Source organism: Scophthalmus maximus, chromosome 5 (assembly GCF_022379125.1).
Source record: "Scophthalmus maximus strain ysfricsl-2021 chromosome 5, ASM2237912v1, whole genome shotgun sequence".
Lineage (NCBI taxonomy): Eukaryota > Metazoa > Chordata > Actinopteri > Pleuronectiformes > Scophthalmidae > Scophthalmus > Scophthalmus maximus.
Window position 1 is genome coordinate 8102083 of NC_061519.1, and position 15699 is coordinate 8117781.

The 15699-nt window shown below is 41.1% G+C and overlaps 1 protein-coding gene across 1 annotated transcript; it reads left to right on the plus strand.

Moving 5' to 3' along the window:
• The first annotated feature begins 825 nt into the window (after positions 1-825).
• On the plus strand, positions 826-15412 carry LOC118310577 (protein Niban 1). Its single transcript, XM_035633618.2, has 14 exons — positions 826-1021; positions 3711-3841; positions 4008-4145; positions 5012-5129; positions 5894-6055; positions 9077-9192; positions 9491-9595; positions 10743-10905; positions 11061-11242; positions 11374-11520; positions 11644-11754; positions 12421-12528; positions 12619-12730; positions 13158-15412. The coding sequence occupies exons 1-14, from the start codon at positions 967-969 to the stop codon at positions 14282-14284; spliced, it is 2775 nt and encodes a 924-aa protein (XP_035489511.2). The 5' UTR covers positions 826-966; the 3' UTR covers positions 14285-15412.
• Positions 15413-15699: the final 287 nt, after the last annotated feature.

Here is a 15699-nt window from a genome sequence, read left to right on the forward strand (position 1 = left end):
TGGACAGCATTCAGTCGTTGTCTTCATTTTTCCACAGGTTAACAGTATTTGTGATGTTCCTGTACCATCGAGGAAACAGCTCAAGAGCTCAATTCTGTGAATACATTATACTTTAAAGAATACTTTATTCTTTGCAAAAAATGCATCAAAGTTAGAAAACTCGTCAACCCTTTATTTGAAGGTCCGTTAATTACCTGGTATGTACTAAGAAACTCGATGGTAACAAAATAAAGTTACTAGCAAAGTACCAAAATAACTAGTAATTACTAAGTTAGTACCTAGTAAGTACATGGAAACGTACTAGGAAACTAGATGGTAATACAATCTATATACTAAGAAAGTATTCATACGCAACGGACAGTAGGTACTAGGTTATTACTTAGTAAGTACATGGAAACGCACTAAGAAAATAGATGTTGATACAATCTATGTACTAAGAAAGTACCCATATGGAAAGGATAGTGAGTACTAAGTTATTACTTAGTAAGTACATGAAAACCTAAATGGAAAGTAAATGGTATTATAATATATGTAATAACAAAGTACCAGAAGGAAAGATGTAAGTACTAAGTTATTACCTAGTATGTACATGGAAACATACGAGGAAAATAGATGGTATTATAATATTTGTATCAACAAAATTATAAATAATAAAACTCTTATTTTGCCCTGTAATGGCCAAGAAGACTCGTCTCAGTGTCTACCAGCAGATGGCCCTACAAGTGAGGCTGTGTGTCTCGTGTGTCACGTTAGCAGTTGGAGAGATGACACTGACTGCTGTGGTAAACTTCACCTACATTTCAACTGGCCCGCCCCGGATCACCACTCACTGATGACAGAGGAAATGGGCTGACACATAAGGGTTACTCATCTGGCTGTCATGCATTGTATATAGGTTTCCTGTGTGCATTCAAATTCCAACAATTGAATTTATTTTTCAAGAAGAAGAAGGGGAACCGAGACAATATGGGAGCATCTTCTTCTGGCTTGTTGGATGAGGCCAAAATCAGCCACATTCAAGGTAAAACGACGAGACCACTATTTTTGTATTTTTTTCTCCACAGCATTCTTCAGTGTAATGTAGTTTGGCACATTTCATGTTTTGAACTAGAAATTATATCTCGGCTCTATTTGAATATGAGGTTTCCAAAGAGAGGAACGTGGATAAACAGAGAGGAAGAAGGAGTCACACGGAAAAATGTAAAGTAATAGAGAAATAACAGAAGATGAACAGGAGTGTGGGGATGCTACTGACACCTTACAGTCATGGTATGAGAATTAATAATAGCAGTAGTAGCCATAAATGTAGCCATTGCAGAAGAAGTTCCATCAGTAACAGGTAATAGTGTTGCAGCTATAGCGGTGGCAGTATTATTGTAGACATTAGCTGTGTAGTAGTAGATAAAATAGCTGTTTCGCTTTGAGTCTTGGTATCATACTTTCCCTCACTCACTAGTCTCGTTTACTTTTTTTAGTTGGTGGTATTTGGACTGTAATTTGCTGGGCCTGAAATGTTGACGACAGCTGTTTAAATTGGTTTACCCTCCACTGTGCGTCTGGTCTAGATATTAATCTCAATTTAAAGAATTACACACTTTCACAACTTAAAGGTGACCTCATTTCTAATAGTCCTAACCCGTCGTTTACATGTATATACTGCCCATAGATGAACTGTTTCCAATATTCCTGCTGAGTGTTAAGAAAAAACCCTGTGCGATCTATATGTCAATCCAATGCAAAAATGACAACACTGTCAGAGAGGAGTTTATTCAAATCTGTTATTTTGGACGCTGTGGTTACCAGTGGTGTTGTATTTGACTCGTATTTATTCAAAGAGGTAGACAGGAAACCGAGTGGGGGTGGGGTTTGGGGGGTTGCAACAAACTATCATGGGGACAATTCAGTTACAGTATATGGTGCTGCCCTTAAGCAGCAGGCCACCAGGAGCATGGAAAGGAAATTCTAGTTAAAATGTAATTAAATATCTGTTTGTTTTTTGTCAGGGATGATCATTTTAATCTAATATAAAATTAGACTTTTAAACACAAATGAAATGGAAGTATGGTATGCAATGTGAGGTGCTTTGCTCACTCCTATGTGTGCATTCCTATACATGTTATCAGCACAGACACATCCTGTCACTAATCTCCGCTGCAAACTAGAATGTAATTACTGCCATTTCCAACTATTACATTATTATGGGTTGTCTCATCTCTATCTTTGTGTTTGTTTGTCTGTGTGTGTGTGTGTGTGTGTGTGTGTGTGTGTGTGTGTGTGTGTGTGTGTGTGTGTGTGTGTGTCTGTAAAGATGAAAGTGAGGCGACAGGGTGATCCAAAGAATACATGATAAAGGCCATGCACTGTAAACAAATGATAAAGAAAAAACTGATCTACATCCAAACACATCAAGACAACTACATTGAGAATAGTACACTAATCCGTCTCTTTGTACCAACAAAGACAGAACTCATAAAGACCACTGTACACAGCTTAGTAAATATTAGCACTGTAAATAGGGATTTTGCATTCCAAACCATGACAAAATCATGATGTAGATTCTGTAACACATATTTAATAATATAATAAAAATCTACTTTATTTATATAGCCCCATGAAAACACAGTTACAGAGCAAAATGAAGAATTGGGAGCAAGCATTACAAAACAATTCAAAGCACTCACACAACATTGTATTCTTTTGAAACCTTATGTTGTTCAATTAAGTTTTGAATGCTTTTCAGTTGAAAGTTACTTCAGACCCCGTGTCCTGAGATAGCCTGCTTAAAAAAATGTGACTTAAAGAGTGATTTAAAAGATGCGGTTTGCCAGAGTGATCTCTTGAGGCAGGTTGTTCCAAAGACGTACAGTATGCATCGACACGTCACCATCCAGACAAGAAGATATAGAAACAAGCTAAAATTCAAATAAATTCAGATACATTAAATGACACCACACCCACATGAGGCCGTGTTTGTGGTTATGTATATGCTGTCCACATGATCACTACACGGAATCTTGTACATTTTCTTCTGTGATTGGAGAGTTAATTGTACAGTATGTGTGAGGTCATTGCTTTACTCCGCTCGGTGTGACACCACGTCTCTCTCCTCCCTGTGCACTTGTTACAGAACTCAGAGCGAGGCAGTAGCAGTGGGACTGCTGCCTGTTTCAATCTATTATAATAGATTATAATAATTGCATTCAAGTGAGTCTGTCACCACCCAAAAATATAAGTTCAACAGTCCCCCTTTGAGCTTTGTTTTTGGTCTCCAACCAAACCATGAGTAAAATATTTGCTTCTTTAGCTGCCAAAAGGATTTTAATAATTCAAATAGGACATGACACGACACACCAATGTGAAACGTAATTGCCAGCTGCTAACGTTGTCTGCTTATGTTGAACAGGTGGTGCAGTTGGTTGATGAGAGCGATGAACGTCAACCAAAACTGTAAAGTTATGCGCCATAAAATCAAAACAATGAGCTAAAACGGGCTTAAATGTTCCGAGGGTGAAAGTTTTACATTGACAGTTATTGTTGTGAATGTAGAAATATGGATTTGTGCAGTTGTAAAGTTCTGAACCCACCACTTAGAATTACACTTGCTATGAATTGATCAGTTTTGAGTGAGTAGGAATTACATTTTTTAAAGGGGCCAGGCAAATAGAGAAATGTGTATACTGAAATCATTTTTTTGTTGTTGTTGTATCCAGGACTTGTTGACAGTACGTTCCAGAGCTTCAGTGTGTTTTACCGTCAGCAGTACTCTTCAGCCTATGTCGGACACTTACACCAGGAGCTGGAGCCTAGGAAAGAGGGGAGGGGCCTGTTGCTCACACAGAGGGTAGGAACTGCACCTGCCAATCAGTCCACACTGGTTGACCACGTATTCCAGGTGGAAGCAGCTGGAAAATGTTTGCACATTTTTTTAATATGACAAAAGTTAAATCTGTGTGTGTGTGTGTGTGTGTGTGTGTGTGTGTGTGTGTGTGTGCATCCGCGCGCCTCAGCCTCAGTATGCTCCAGAAGAGGCGCTGTACCAAGGCAATGTTAAGTTCTCCTGCTGGGACGAGCAGGGAAAGAAATGCAGAGAGAGGTACGCTGTCCTGAGAAGAGACTACCAAGTGGAGATACATGAAAACAAAGAGGTAACACACTTTTACACACAAAACATACATGACATTCCTAATGTAAACCGTATGTTGGACATTGTTGAAGTTCATTGCATTAGAAGCAGTACAGTACAATGGTAACACATGATTACATATCATGCACCCCTTTGTGTGTATATGTATACACACACACACACACACACACACACACAAATACATATGTTGGATCTCTCTAAAGTTGTTAGGAGATTCATTGACATGATGCGTTCCCCGGCCCCTTGCCCTCATTCTTACCTCAACCTTAAAGCCCTGTATTATGAGGACCAGCCAAAAGGTCCTCACAACTAATGTTCAGAAAAAAAAGAGAGGGTTTCTCCCAACCTCTCTGTCTGGCAAGACAATTGTACACTCAAGCACAGATAGAAAGGACCAAGGCCCAGATCGCTGTGTTTAAAAATCGGTGCCGTTGGCACAGTAGTAACAAAGGCAGAGCTCTATTTGGTAACAAGCAGTCTGACAGATAGATGTGCCTCCCCTCAAGATGTTCAGGAGCAGTGGGCAGGACATGGGAGACTGCATCCTCAATTTATGTAAGTGGATATAAACAGATAAGCAAACTGCAATGGATCAGCCAGCAAGTTTGTTATCGCACATGTAATGTCTCAAAGCCTTCTATCATTACTGCTCTCAGTGTAATAATCCTTCAGAAATGTCACTGGTGTTTTCTTGGGTTAGGATACAGGTACAACTGTAGATCCTTTAACACATCGTGGAGCGGAGGCGACTTGGGTAGACTTTCAAGATTCAAGATGTAATTCCATCAGGGTCTTCAGCTTGACCTTTGACACGTCTAAATGCTCTGTCCGCCTCCCTCTCTGTCTCACTTGTGTTGCCACCTGTAGTCTTTCGATCGTGGATGTGCCGCTAAGTTGATCCTCAAGCCCGCGGGAGGCAGAGTGCTGACCACAGAGGAGGAGTCCAGAGCTCACCTGGAGCAAATTTGTACCGGAATACTCAATGGTAGGATTAACCTATTTCTTTGTACCTATGGTGTTGGACCGAATGAATCTGACTGGTACTTTCAAATTTGAAAACCAAACCTGACACAAGACCCCAATCTTTATTTTTGTCAATTTTTTTCCCATCCATCCCTGAGGCAGCTTCCTCAGGCTAATGCAACACGTTCGTCCAACGGTCTCTGCCACCTGGCTCCAAACTAACAGGGTCCTCTAGAGTGTCAATATCATTTTTCTTTTTGTTAAGCTTTGGGTCTCCTGACATGTTCCCTCGGGGTCAGGTGTTAAAGACATAGCTCTTTAGGGTTTCAGGCCTACGACAAAGCCCTCTCTGCAAATAAACTCTGCAACTAAGACTCTGTAAGTGTCTGACAAATGTGTTTTCTCAGATGTGTCACAAGTGTGTAATCTTTGCAGGCTTTTACCTATTTTGTGAACTCTTTTTATCTAAATACAAAAATAATTTAGTGATTTTGAGGAGCATTAGGGTGATGTCACAACCAGCTAAACTGATGCCAAGCTTGAAGGTGTAAGCCACAACATCTTTATCTTTAAACTACCCACAGTCTTGAGGGTTGGATGTGACTGTGATACCAGAGAAATTCTCTTTTAACCACAAGGGTTATCTTCCCCTTCCCTTAACCAAGTAGTTTTGAACTAAGACATAAATGTACTGTCCAACCATCGCAAACTGCTAATGAGTTGTTTTGGAAGACAAACCACCTAAGTCCACACCTGTAACACACCTGCCATCTCTTTATTGTTTAGGAGTGAAGGAGGATTCTTCTTCAGTGGTGTCATCTCCAGATGTGTTTGCTGTGTATCTGCACCTGCCCTACACAGGCCACACCTGCTTTCTCTTCCAACAGGAAGAGGAACGAGATCACTTCCTGTCTGCGCTCAAGACCTGCATTAGACACAGAAACCTTGGTAAAACACTCACACGCACATTTTCTCTGTGGCCTAGTTTTACACTCGGTGCCGTCTCTGAGTTCAGAGTATGCGGTCTGTTATGAATAGGGGACAAAAGACCAGATGAAGTGACTAGGTACTGTCCAACAATGCAAGACTTGGCCAAAAATCAGGGAATAAACTCAAACCTCATCAACAACAGCGGCTCCGCTGCAGTAAAGGAATAGTTCCAACATTTTCACAAACAAAAGGATATGCCTTCTTTCCTTGATTGAGAAGAGATGATTGATACAAATTTCATGTAACTTATTAAAGAAGGATTAACACAGCTTGTAGTTGAATGCCTTACCAATAATGTTTTGTTGCTTAATGCATCTTATGGTTTATGGTGAGTAAAACAAGAAGTAAAACACACTGTACCTCATAAGGAGACACGTTCATTTTGTGCTTGTGGTGTCTATAATTCTGAAGTCATTAAAGCAACTGACTCATAAGAATCTAGAAGTAAATAAAGGGAAATTCCTCGTGCCGTTAACTGTTACTGTTACAACAGCAACCAGAAGCAGAGAAAAAACAGCGAGCTCTGCCCCTTCCAAACAATCAACAGACAATCAAATCACCCGCCAGCACCTCTGAAGCTCAATGCTTAAGTTGGTAGTTTAATCTGTAGCCAAAGAGAAATGTAAAAAGAACAAATTTAGGTTTGTATTGAAGGTCAACTGCTGAAATTCCTTGGGGAAATAGACGATTTCACATCATTAAGGAAAAATACGATTATACATACATTTGTATGCAAAGCAAGTCGAAATACATTGTGGCTCTACTTTTGTACTGTACCAGAGATTCAATCTTCAGTCTCATCTCTGTCCTCTCATTAGCGATGCAATTGTACTTTGTTGTTAACTTACACTGAAATGCATTTAGCATCAGATGCTATAGACTAATAATAATTCAACTGGGGGGCCCGTCATACTCGTCTTATGTTAAATGGAGCTAGCACAGGACACGATATATGCATTTCAATAAAAAAAACATAATCATTTGTTAATTGAAACAATAAAAAACTAAAAAGTAACTCACTAATGAACAACATGACCTGCCTTGAATTATATCTAGTTAATAAATGGTCCCATGCAGTGTTTTAGGTGCCAAAAGGATTTTAATAATTCAAATAGGACATGACACGACACACCAATGTAAAGATGAGTGTGTAAAATATTTAATCCCACTGTTGCAGACTTCTTTTCATTTCAGTTTGTCACTTGATGTTGTGGTTGCCCTGGTGACAGATAAAAATATGAATGCTGTTGACTTCCTGTGTGGTTAGGATACAAACCAGAAATAACTACTTTACTTTAAGTCATGAGGTTGCTGCACAGCCACCACAGCAACAGGAAGCAACACACAGCTAGCCAGCAGTGTGAGGAATCACATTAATGCTAACATAATATATTAATCTTTTTCCATATAACATTCCCACTTTACTTTTAGTACCAAGCATCTTGAAATTCTTTGATTTAACTATTCCTTTTTGTCTTATTAACTGATGATTGCTCCATCTGGTGTCCACACAAAATAACTTTCTTTACGGGAGTAAGAAGGGAAACTTATTTTTGAGAATACTTCATTTCAAAGAAAGTTAGTGCTTCTGCAGTTTCTTAAAGGTCCAGCATGTAGGCTTTAGGGCCATATTTTGGCAGTAATGGGATGTGATATTCATAATTATGTTTCCATTAGTGTATTAACCGCTTGAAACTAAGCTTTTTGTATTTTCATTACCTAAGAATAAGCTCTTTATTGGGAGCAGGTCCTCTTCTGTTTCTACAGTAGCCCAGAATGGACAATCCAAACACTGACCCTAGAGAGGGCCTTTTGCACTTCCACATTACCTGAAGGCAGCCGTCCATTCTCCTACACATTTGGAAGAGGAGGGTGAAGTGAAGGGTATTCAGTTGTTTGCAATATGCAACTTCACCATTAGAAAAGGTTAGGTTTAGGGTACTGGTTCTGGTGTATGTAGTAACCCTCCTGTTTGGACTAATTCAGATGAAGGTGAGCATGTTATTTAAAAATTGGATTAGTTATTTTACAGATTACTGTTTCTGTATTCGGTATGAGACACTGGAGCATCACATCACATGTCAGTGACATTCGCAGGGGGAAAAAATCCATCCATCCATCCATCCATCTATTAAATATACCACTTGTCCTTTGTGGGTCTCGGGGAGGCTGGAGTCAATCCCATCTCACACTGGGTGAGGTTCAGCCTGGACTGGTCGCCAGCCAGTCCAGGCTGAATCTCATGTCTTAAGGCTGTGGGAGGAAGCTGGAGTTGCATCATTGTGATTAATACTAAAGGTGCTGATGATAAAGGGAAGTGTGCTGAGCTTTGCAGGAGCTTTCTGTTCCTCAAATTTGTTGTGTCAGTTTAATAGGAAAAAAAGCCCAGTGGCACTGTGGGCAACTGGTCCACAATAGTGGGACACAGCAAAGAAAAAAAGCAGAACATAACACCACAACATTAAACTGTAAAAAACGAAATACATCGTCACTCATTGCAACAGTGCGGCTAATCGATGTGTTCTAGTACAGTAATAGATCTCTGTGGAACAGAGGAATAAGGCGTATCAGGCTGTGGAGCCACACAAAGTACAAGTTAGTGTTGGTGTGAGTCTTTTAATGGGATTTGTTCACAATTTGAAATATACCAGCCTACATTTTACAAAACCTCCATAAATGCCGACAAAATGTAAAATGATCTCATTCAATAGCCTTACAATAGGACAACCTGTTTGCTGTTGGGTTACCCTTTATTTATTTATTTACAGTTTATCCACCCTTGTAAGTTGTAATTAATGAAGAATCTCCTCAACTCAACTAACGGCCAAATGGTTGAGGAGACACTCAACCTGATTCTGAGCCTTGTCAAATGTCTTCTGATGATGTATGGATCAGCACAAAGGTAGAAAGAAGGGCCGTGCGTGATTTCCACCAAACTCCTACAGAGTCATAACTACTGTACTACCTCACCTCCTGCAGATCCCTGGCGTGAGTCCTCCTATGAGAGTGAGGCGTTCATCCGAGCACTCAGAATCTACCGACAGGACAAAGGATGCTACGAATCCTGGGAAATGCTGCTGGGCACTGAGGAACAAGTCAGTGCGCACACACACACTCACACACACACACACACACTCACACACACACACACACACACACACACACACACACACACACACACACACACACACACACACACACACACACACACACACACACACACACACACACACACACACACACACACACACACACACACACACACACACACACACACACACACACACACACACACACACACACACACACACAAACACGCACGCACACACACACATACACACATGTCTGGTGCATTGTCTACTTGCTCAATCAACTGTGCTCTTGCGTGTGTAGGTTCTGGCCTCCCAGGTGATGGAGGAAGTGTTGCCATGGTTACAGAGTCAGCTTCAGTCCAGAGTGAAGGGCAAGAAGATTGAAAGGATACGACAGTGGTTGGCTGTGAGTTAAACAAATGCACCCAAACATTTTTGAGAGGGTTTTTGTGGTGTCCTCCAGCTCTGGTGCTCAACTGTTGATTATCTGACAGTCCTTGAATGCAGCATACAGTGAGTGGAGGTGTCGTTTGATGTGTTTATGCCGTTTAAAGAAACTTCCTTTAACATATATTCCTTCTGATGAAACAGCAACATTTTCTGGACTATTTTTGAACCATTGCAGTAGAAGGAATGAAGTGATGGAATTAAAATAGCTCCAGTCAACGCTCAAACAATTGAAAACATGATGGAAACAAGATAAGTTACAGTAGATATGATGTTTCTGTCTGCCGCAGGTTTTTGTCTCACCAGTGGAGCAAAAGTCTGTTTCCATGGTACTTCAGGATACTTTATTTGCATGGACACACTGACTTTTCCGCCACAGACAAGCATATACAACTTTTTTATATTTTAACTTTTTCCCCAAACAATTCTGGTGTTTCCATCCAGTTACTTCATAATGCAAACTGAAAATGAACATAAAAACAGGTGGATGGAGCCGGGTAACAAAAACACACTTAATCAGGTCTGTTGAAAAATCCAGAGTACAAGAGACACTCCGGAAAATCTGAAAATGAAAAGTAGGTCAAACTAAATTATGCATGTTATCGATGATCTACTGATTGAGAAGAAACACACCACCCCAGCAAATGTTATCCTAGAATATTTAGGATAAATAAGCAAATAATTCTATCTTCACTTGCCTGTTTAAATAATTCAGACTTTAATCTTAAAAAAAACATTGTAACTATGTCCTACGGTAAAAAATAAATAGTGAATATAAACTGAGCTGTGATTTCAGACACTTCTGAAAGTGTTTCATAGATCTAACGTCTGTGTGTGTTAAATATGAAGCATTGCATTTTGGGATGGTATTGCACATGACATGGTCACACTTTTTTCCCATTCCATTGGGCAATATATAGTTGTGCACTTGTTCTTGACTTTATAACCTCCTGGTTCTAATAACTTTTACAGAATGAATATAATTACATATTTTACATGCATTTAATTTGATTAACACAATTTAAAGTTTATTTAACACAGCTGTGACACATTGAGTGCATCATTTGTCACCCAGTGTTTTTATGTTTTGCTGTTTTTATGTTTAGACAGTGCATGCAACCTACACGTTGGTGCTGGAGATGCTAACAGCAAGTTTGGAGATTCTGAGGGACGAGTGTCGTCAGACAGCATTAGCCAATCAGGCGGTCATCAGATCCAACCTGGACCAGATCATGTCCTCTCTGTCCTACCTGGACCAGAAAGTCAGAGGTACAGCACACTGACCTTTAACCTTTAAGGAACTTTGAACATAAACACAGTACTTTTAAACCTGTAGCCGCATCTTCCTGATGAGAGTCCCACACTAACTTCCAATGAAAACCTCTCAAAGTGAATGTGTGTTTGTGTTTGTGTTTGTGTTCCAGTGTGTATATGTGAAGAAGCAGCGAAAGTCTACAGCGAGTTGGTTGCACCCTATATGTCGTCCATTCTTGAAGTGCTTACTGAGAACATAAGTGCAAGTATCCAGGGGATGCAACACACACTGCACACGCAGATGGACTCGGCCCTCACACACACAGGTGGAGGGACAGAAGAGACAAAGAAGGTGAGAGAGACCTTTGAGTTTTCTGAGTCAAAGTCCACGCTTAAATTTCTTAAAGTGCAAAGTCTTCAAGAGCGTAGTTGTTTGCTTTTAGCTCATTGTTATGGTTGCGTGTGTGTATGTGTGTGCTCCAGGCCTTGTTGCCCCTGCGCTTCATCAGTCTGGATCAGTGCTACAGGCAGGTGAAGAACCTGACAGAGATCCTCGCTGACTTAAAACAGCGGTTTGGATTGAGCAGCACTCAGAGGCTGGTTCACTCGGCACATCTGGAGATGGAGCGGGTGAGAACTGCAGCTGACCAAACTCGAGTGGCAAAAGGCTTGGTTCAGTACACCCACAACCTGGGCAAAACAGTAAGAGTTGAGAGCCTCGAGTTTGTATCACAGACTGTGTGTATCTTCCAGCTGCTGGACAGTGCTGTGTACACCTTGGAGCTGTTCCTCCAATCAGCAGCCAGACTGCAGCCTTCTCAAGTGCCTGTCAAGATGGATAGGGATAAAGAAAGAGTGCTGAAGGTAAAGAAATACATCACAGAATATTCAATGTTGTCCTGTGAATTTTGTTGCAGGACATCATTTTTTAGGCAGAAGAAAATTATGAAGAAATGTGATAGAAATACTTCTTTGAATCTAAATATTAATACAAATTTACTAAATCTGGATATTTTCACAGAATATGTAAGAGATTTAAATGAATAGAAGGTTTTCAAATAAAACAAGAAGAAATGCAACATTCTCTTCAGGAAACTGGCGTATGTAGATAGCAGCATCTAACCCAAACCTTACCCATCAGAAGTAAATACATAACCCCAACCTATTGTCTTAAAGCCAAGACTAGAGTTTAAACAGCTCTTTACAGTTGCGTTGCCGTTAACCAGCCAAAATGTGCTCACAAAATCTAAAACTGAAGCTGGTGTTCAGTTTAGCCCTCAAACACGAGCTGGAGCAAAGCTTGTCACAATATTCGTGAAGTTATGTTAAATAACTGCTCTGATGACAAACCTCTGCAGCCCAAAAACGAGTCTGTGCATGACACACTACCCTTTTGTACTATTGTGGTTGAAAATATTTTTTGGGTGAGTTAATACAAGATAATATACAATACAACAGTAACAATAAAACAGTGATCAAAAATAACCTCGATATTAGGACTCAGTATGTGAAAATTGTGTGTATGAGCAGCAGCTGGACTACGACAGCAGAGTCGTCCAGAGGAGGCTCTATCAGGAAGCCCTGCTGGAGATCACTCTGCCCGCTCTCGCCAGGAGGATGGACAGCAAGTGGAAAACTGTAGGTCCAAAATATCACTTCAGTCCGTCTAACCGTCTCATTTCAGCCATTTTGATCCACAGATATTTAAATTGTGTTTTCTGTTTGCAGGAGCTGCAGCAGTTTGAGCAGTACATCTTCTCTGACTACAGCAGTTTCATCCTGGTGCAGAACGTCTACGATGATGTACTGAGAACCATCCTGAGTACAGAGATAGAAACAGGTGAACTTGACTGGGCACGGTCAAAACAAAAAACTACCTGTGCAACTTCGACAGTTCAGTTCATGTTAAGACTGCAGCCAGAATCCCAGGCCCCCAGTTTGTCTGCATGTTTTATATTCACTTCATATAAATTAAATTTATTTAAATTAACTTTTAAAATGGCGTCTCTTTACATGCTGTTTCAAAACCCTGACAACTTTGTCACTCATATCATTATTTTTTAAACATATGTTTTTGGCCTCAAACACATTGTACATATTTTAATACAATCAGGTACCATTAAAATACTTGAAACATCAATGGGCCCATGACTTTGTTGTCCTAAACAGTAGATGTACATTTATTCTCATAATAAAGTCACTCTGCATTGGAATATGTTTGTTATAATCGTCAACTTTAACATACATTTTACCTTCCTTCTCCTCAGTGGTGCAGGATCCTGCCGGTACGAAGAGCGACAATCTCTTACTGGGCACTTCAGATCTGTCCGTCAGTGAGTACAGCCTCTTGGGACAGACGCCTCCTTGCTCTGCACCAGGCAGCCCAGCCAGTCGCGCTCAAGGTTCTTCCTCAGCTGGGCACAGTGCAGATAGAGAGTCTGCTCCTGAAGAAGAGGAGGGGGCTCAGATGGTCACAGCTCAGCCTCAGAGTGACCCAGAACCTAACGCTGCAGCTGGATTGGATCTCAGTAGCAGTCAAAGTTCAGACCACAGCAAAGTGCCTCTATCGCCTGTGATTGTCGTGACACGACAGTCCGATGTTCCTCCAACTGAGGAGGCTTCTCCCTCTGAGGAAATCCATGAAGACCTTCGACCTGGAACGGACACCCCATCGACGACAGACTCGGTCTCATCTGAGTCTGGAACACCTGACGCCTCTACAGTACCAGAATCCGCTAACCCCACCCCGGCCTCCCCTGAGCCTTCAACGTGCATTCTCTCCTCGCCGCAGTCCACAGATGTCGCGGCCAAATGTGCTCAAAGCGATCAATCCGCAACGCATGAGAATCCTGCTACTTCAGATCAAATATCAGAGGATGCTCTTACTGTTCAGCCCTCCTGCCCTTCACCACCACTCCAACCCTGCACAGAGAGTCCAACGAAAATCAGCCTCGAGTCCCTGAACCAGGCAATCGGTTGCGACGCCACAGCCCCCTATGTGATGCAGACGATGGCACAGGGGACAACTGACAGAGCTGTCTACCTGACTGGGGAAATTAAGGCCAGCTGGGAGGTGGAGAGGTCAAAAGAGGAGAAACAGAGAGAGGCAGAGGCAGGAGAGAAGGCGGAAGGGAGGGTGGATGATGAAGAGAAAGGCATTGAGCTCGAGGACAGAAAAGATGAGCAGCAGGAAGCAGAGGTGGATGGGGAAGGAAAAGAAGAAGAGGAAGTGGAAGAGGAGCTCCCCCAAAGCACTCAGCCAATGGAATCGCAGACAGAAGGTTCTGCAGGGCTGCATTTGGACAGTGTGGCTATCATCAGAGACCTCGTGACAGAGGTCATTGAAGTGGAGACGGTCGTGAGCCCCTGTCCCGACAGCAGCAGCACCCTCTGACAGTCACATGAAACAGGACGACTGCAGACCCTGACTGATGGGACAAAGAAGAGAGAGAGGTAAACAAGATGAAGTGAGAACAGCAAGGGGGAAATTTAAACCCATTCCATTATTTCCGCGTCACATTTTTATACTACTACTTGAAGAAGAAGCCTAGTAAATATGTTGTCGGCATTGTGTTCTTGAAGCTACTTTAATTGATTGTTTGACTACTTCATGAGGCTGTTATTGTAAAGTGAATGTGTCCATTTACATAGCCAAGGCCCACAGAGCAACATTAGCTCATATTTCTTGTCACCTGATGAATGCAAGTCAACATTCACTCTCTGTGATTTAGTTATCGGCACTGACTCCTGAGCAAAATATCTTGTTCTGTAGCTGCCAAATGCTCCACTGGGTTCACCAGCAAGTCGCTGACTTTGTCTGCGGCGTCATTAATACAAGCATACCCTGCATACTGTATATACCCCAATCAGGCTAACATGATAACTTTTTCATAATGCCGTAAGCATAACATCATTTATACCACATGATGATGAGTGATTGGTTCTTCTAAATAATCAAATCTTATTGGTTGCAAAAGTTAATGTATTACTTCACAATGAAAGCGGTGGGAGTAAGTCAATGCACAAGTTTCAAGAAAGTCACCTGGTCACTGTGGCAAGAATTGAGCGGGTGGGAGGTCACTGTTCAGGTCAAGCAAGTCACAAGTCAAGTCACATGAAATTCTGACGATCTCGCCCAGTTTCCACATTTATAAGTAAAAAGACAGTGGTCATGAAAAGGTGAATTTGAATGTCAAAATGAATAGAAACTGTTGCAGCGTATGCTTTTATAAATCTTGATGATATTGGACATGTTTGGCAAACAATAACAAGCCTCTAACACCAATGAAGAGTCCGTGTTAGCAGCGTCCTGTGTTGTGTCCTTGCAGGTTGACAGCTTTTTGTACAATGCAGCGCGACAGAAATCACTAAAGCATGTTTCAAAACAAAACACACCCTCTCTCAATATTCAGAAAAACACAAAAGTCTTTTCAAGTCATCCATCTCAAGTCATGAATAACAAGTCAGAGTCAAGTTGAGTCATTTGTCAGTGTCAGTACATAAAGCAAGTTCCTAAAATTTGTAACTTGTCATGTCATGTTTCTCAAGTCCCCCACCTTTTCTATCAGACATCATTTTCTGACTTTGTGATGTCATGACGACGTCATTCCTACCACCTAGTCATAGATCATTTTTGATCTATTATCGTTGGGCTATGTCTTTAGTCCTATAGGATACAGAGTTTTACAGATACAGATTTTATGAACTATGCATGACGTTATTTGATGGGGAATAATTTCCTGATCAATACAAGCTTTCGATTGTATCTGTGTGATTTGTGAAGATATCTAGCTCCAAAAGGGTATAAAA

What these genes read in the sequence shown, in the direction of transcription:
- LOC118310577 (XM_035633618.2), top strand. Translation starts at nt 967, where the DNA reads ATGGGAGCATCTTCTTCTGGCTTGTTGGATGAGGCCAAAATCAGCCAC. An exon ending in CCTGGACCAGAAAGTCAGAG is followed by an intron (nt 10,906 to 11,060) that starts GTACAGCACACT and finishes TTTGTGTTCCAG; the next exon opens with TGTGTATATGTGAAGAAGCA. An exon ending in GGACAGAAGAGACAAAGAAG is followed by an intron (nt 11,243 to 11,373) that starts GTGAGAGAGACC and finishes TGTGTGCTCCAG; the next exon opens with GCCTTGTTGCCCCTGCGCTT.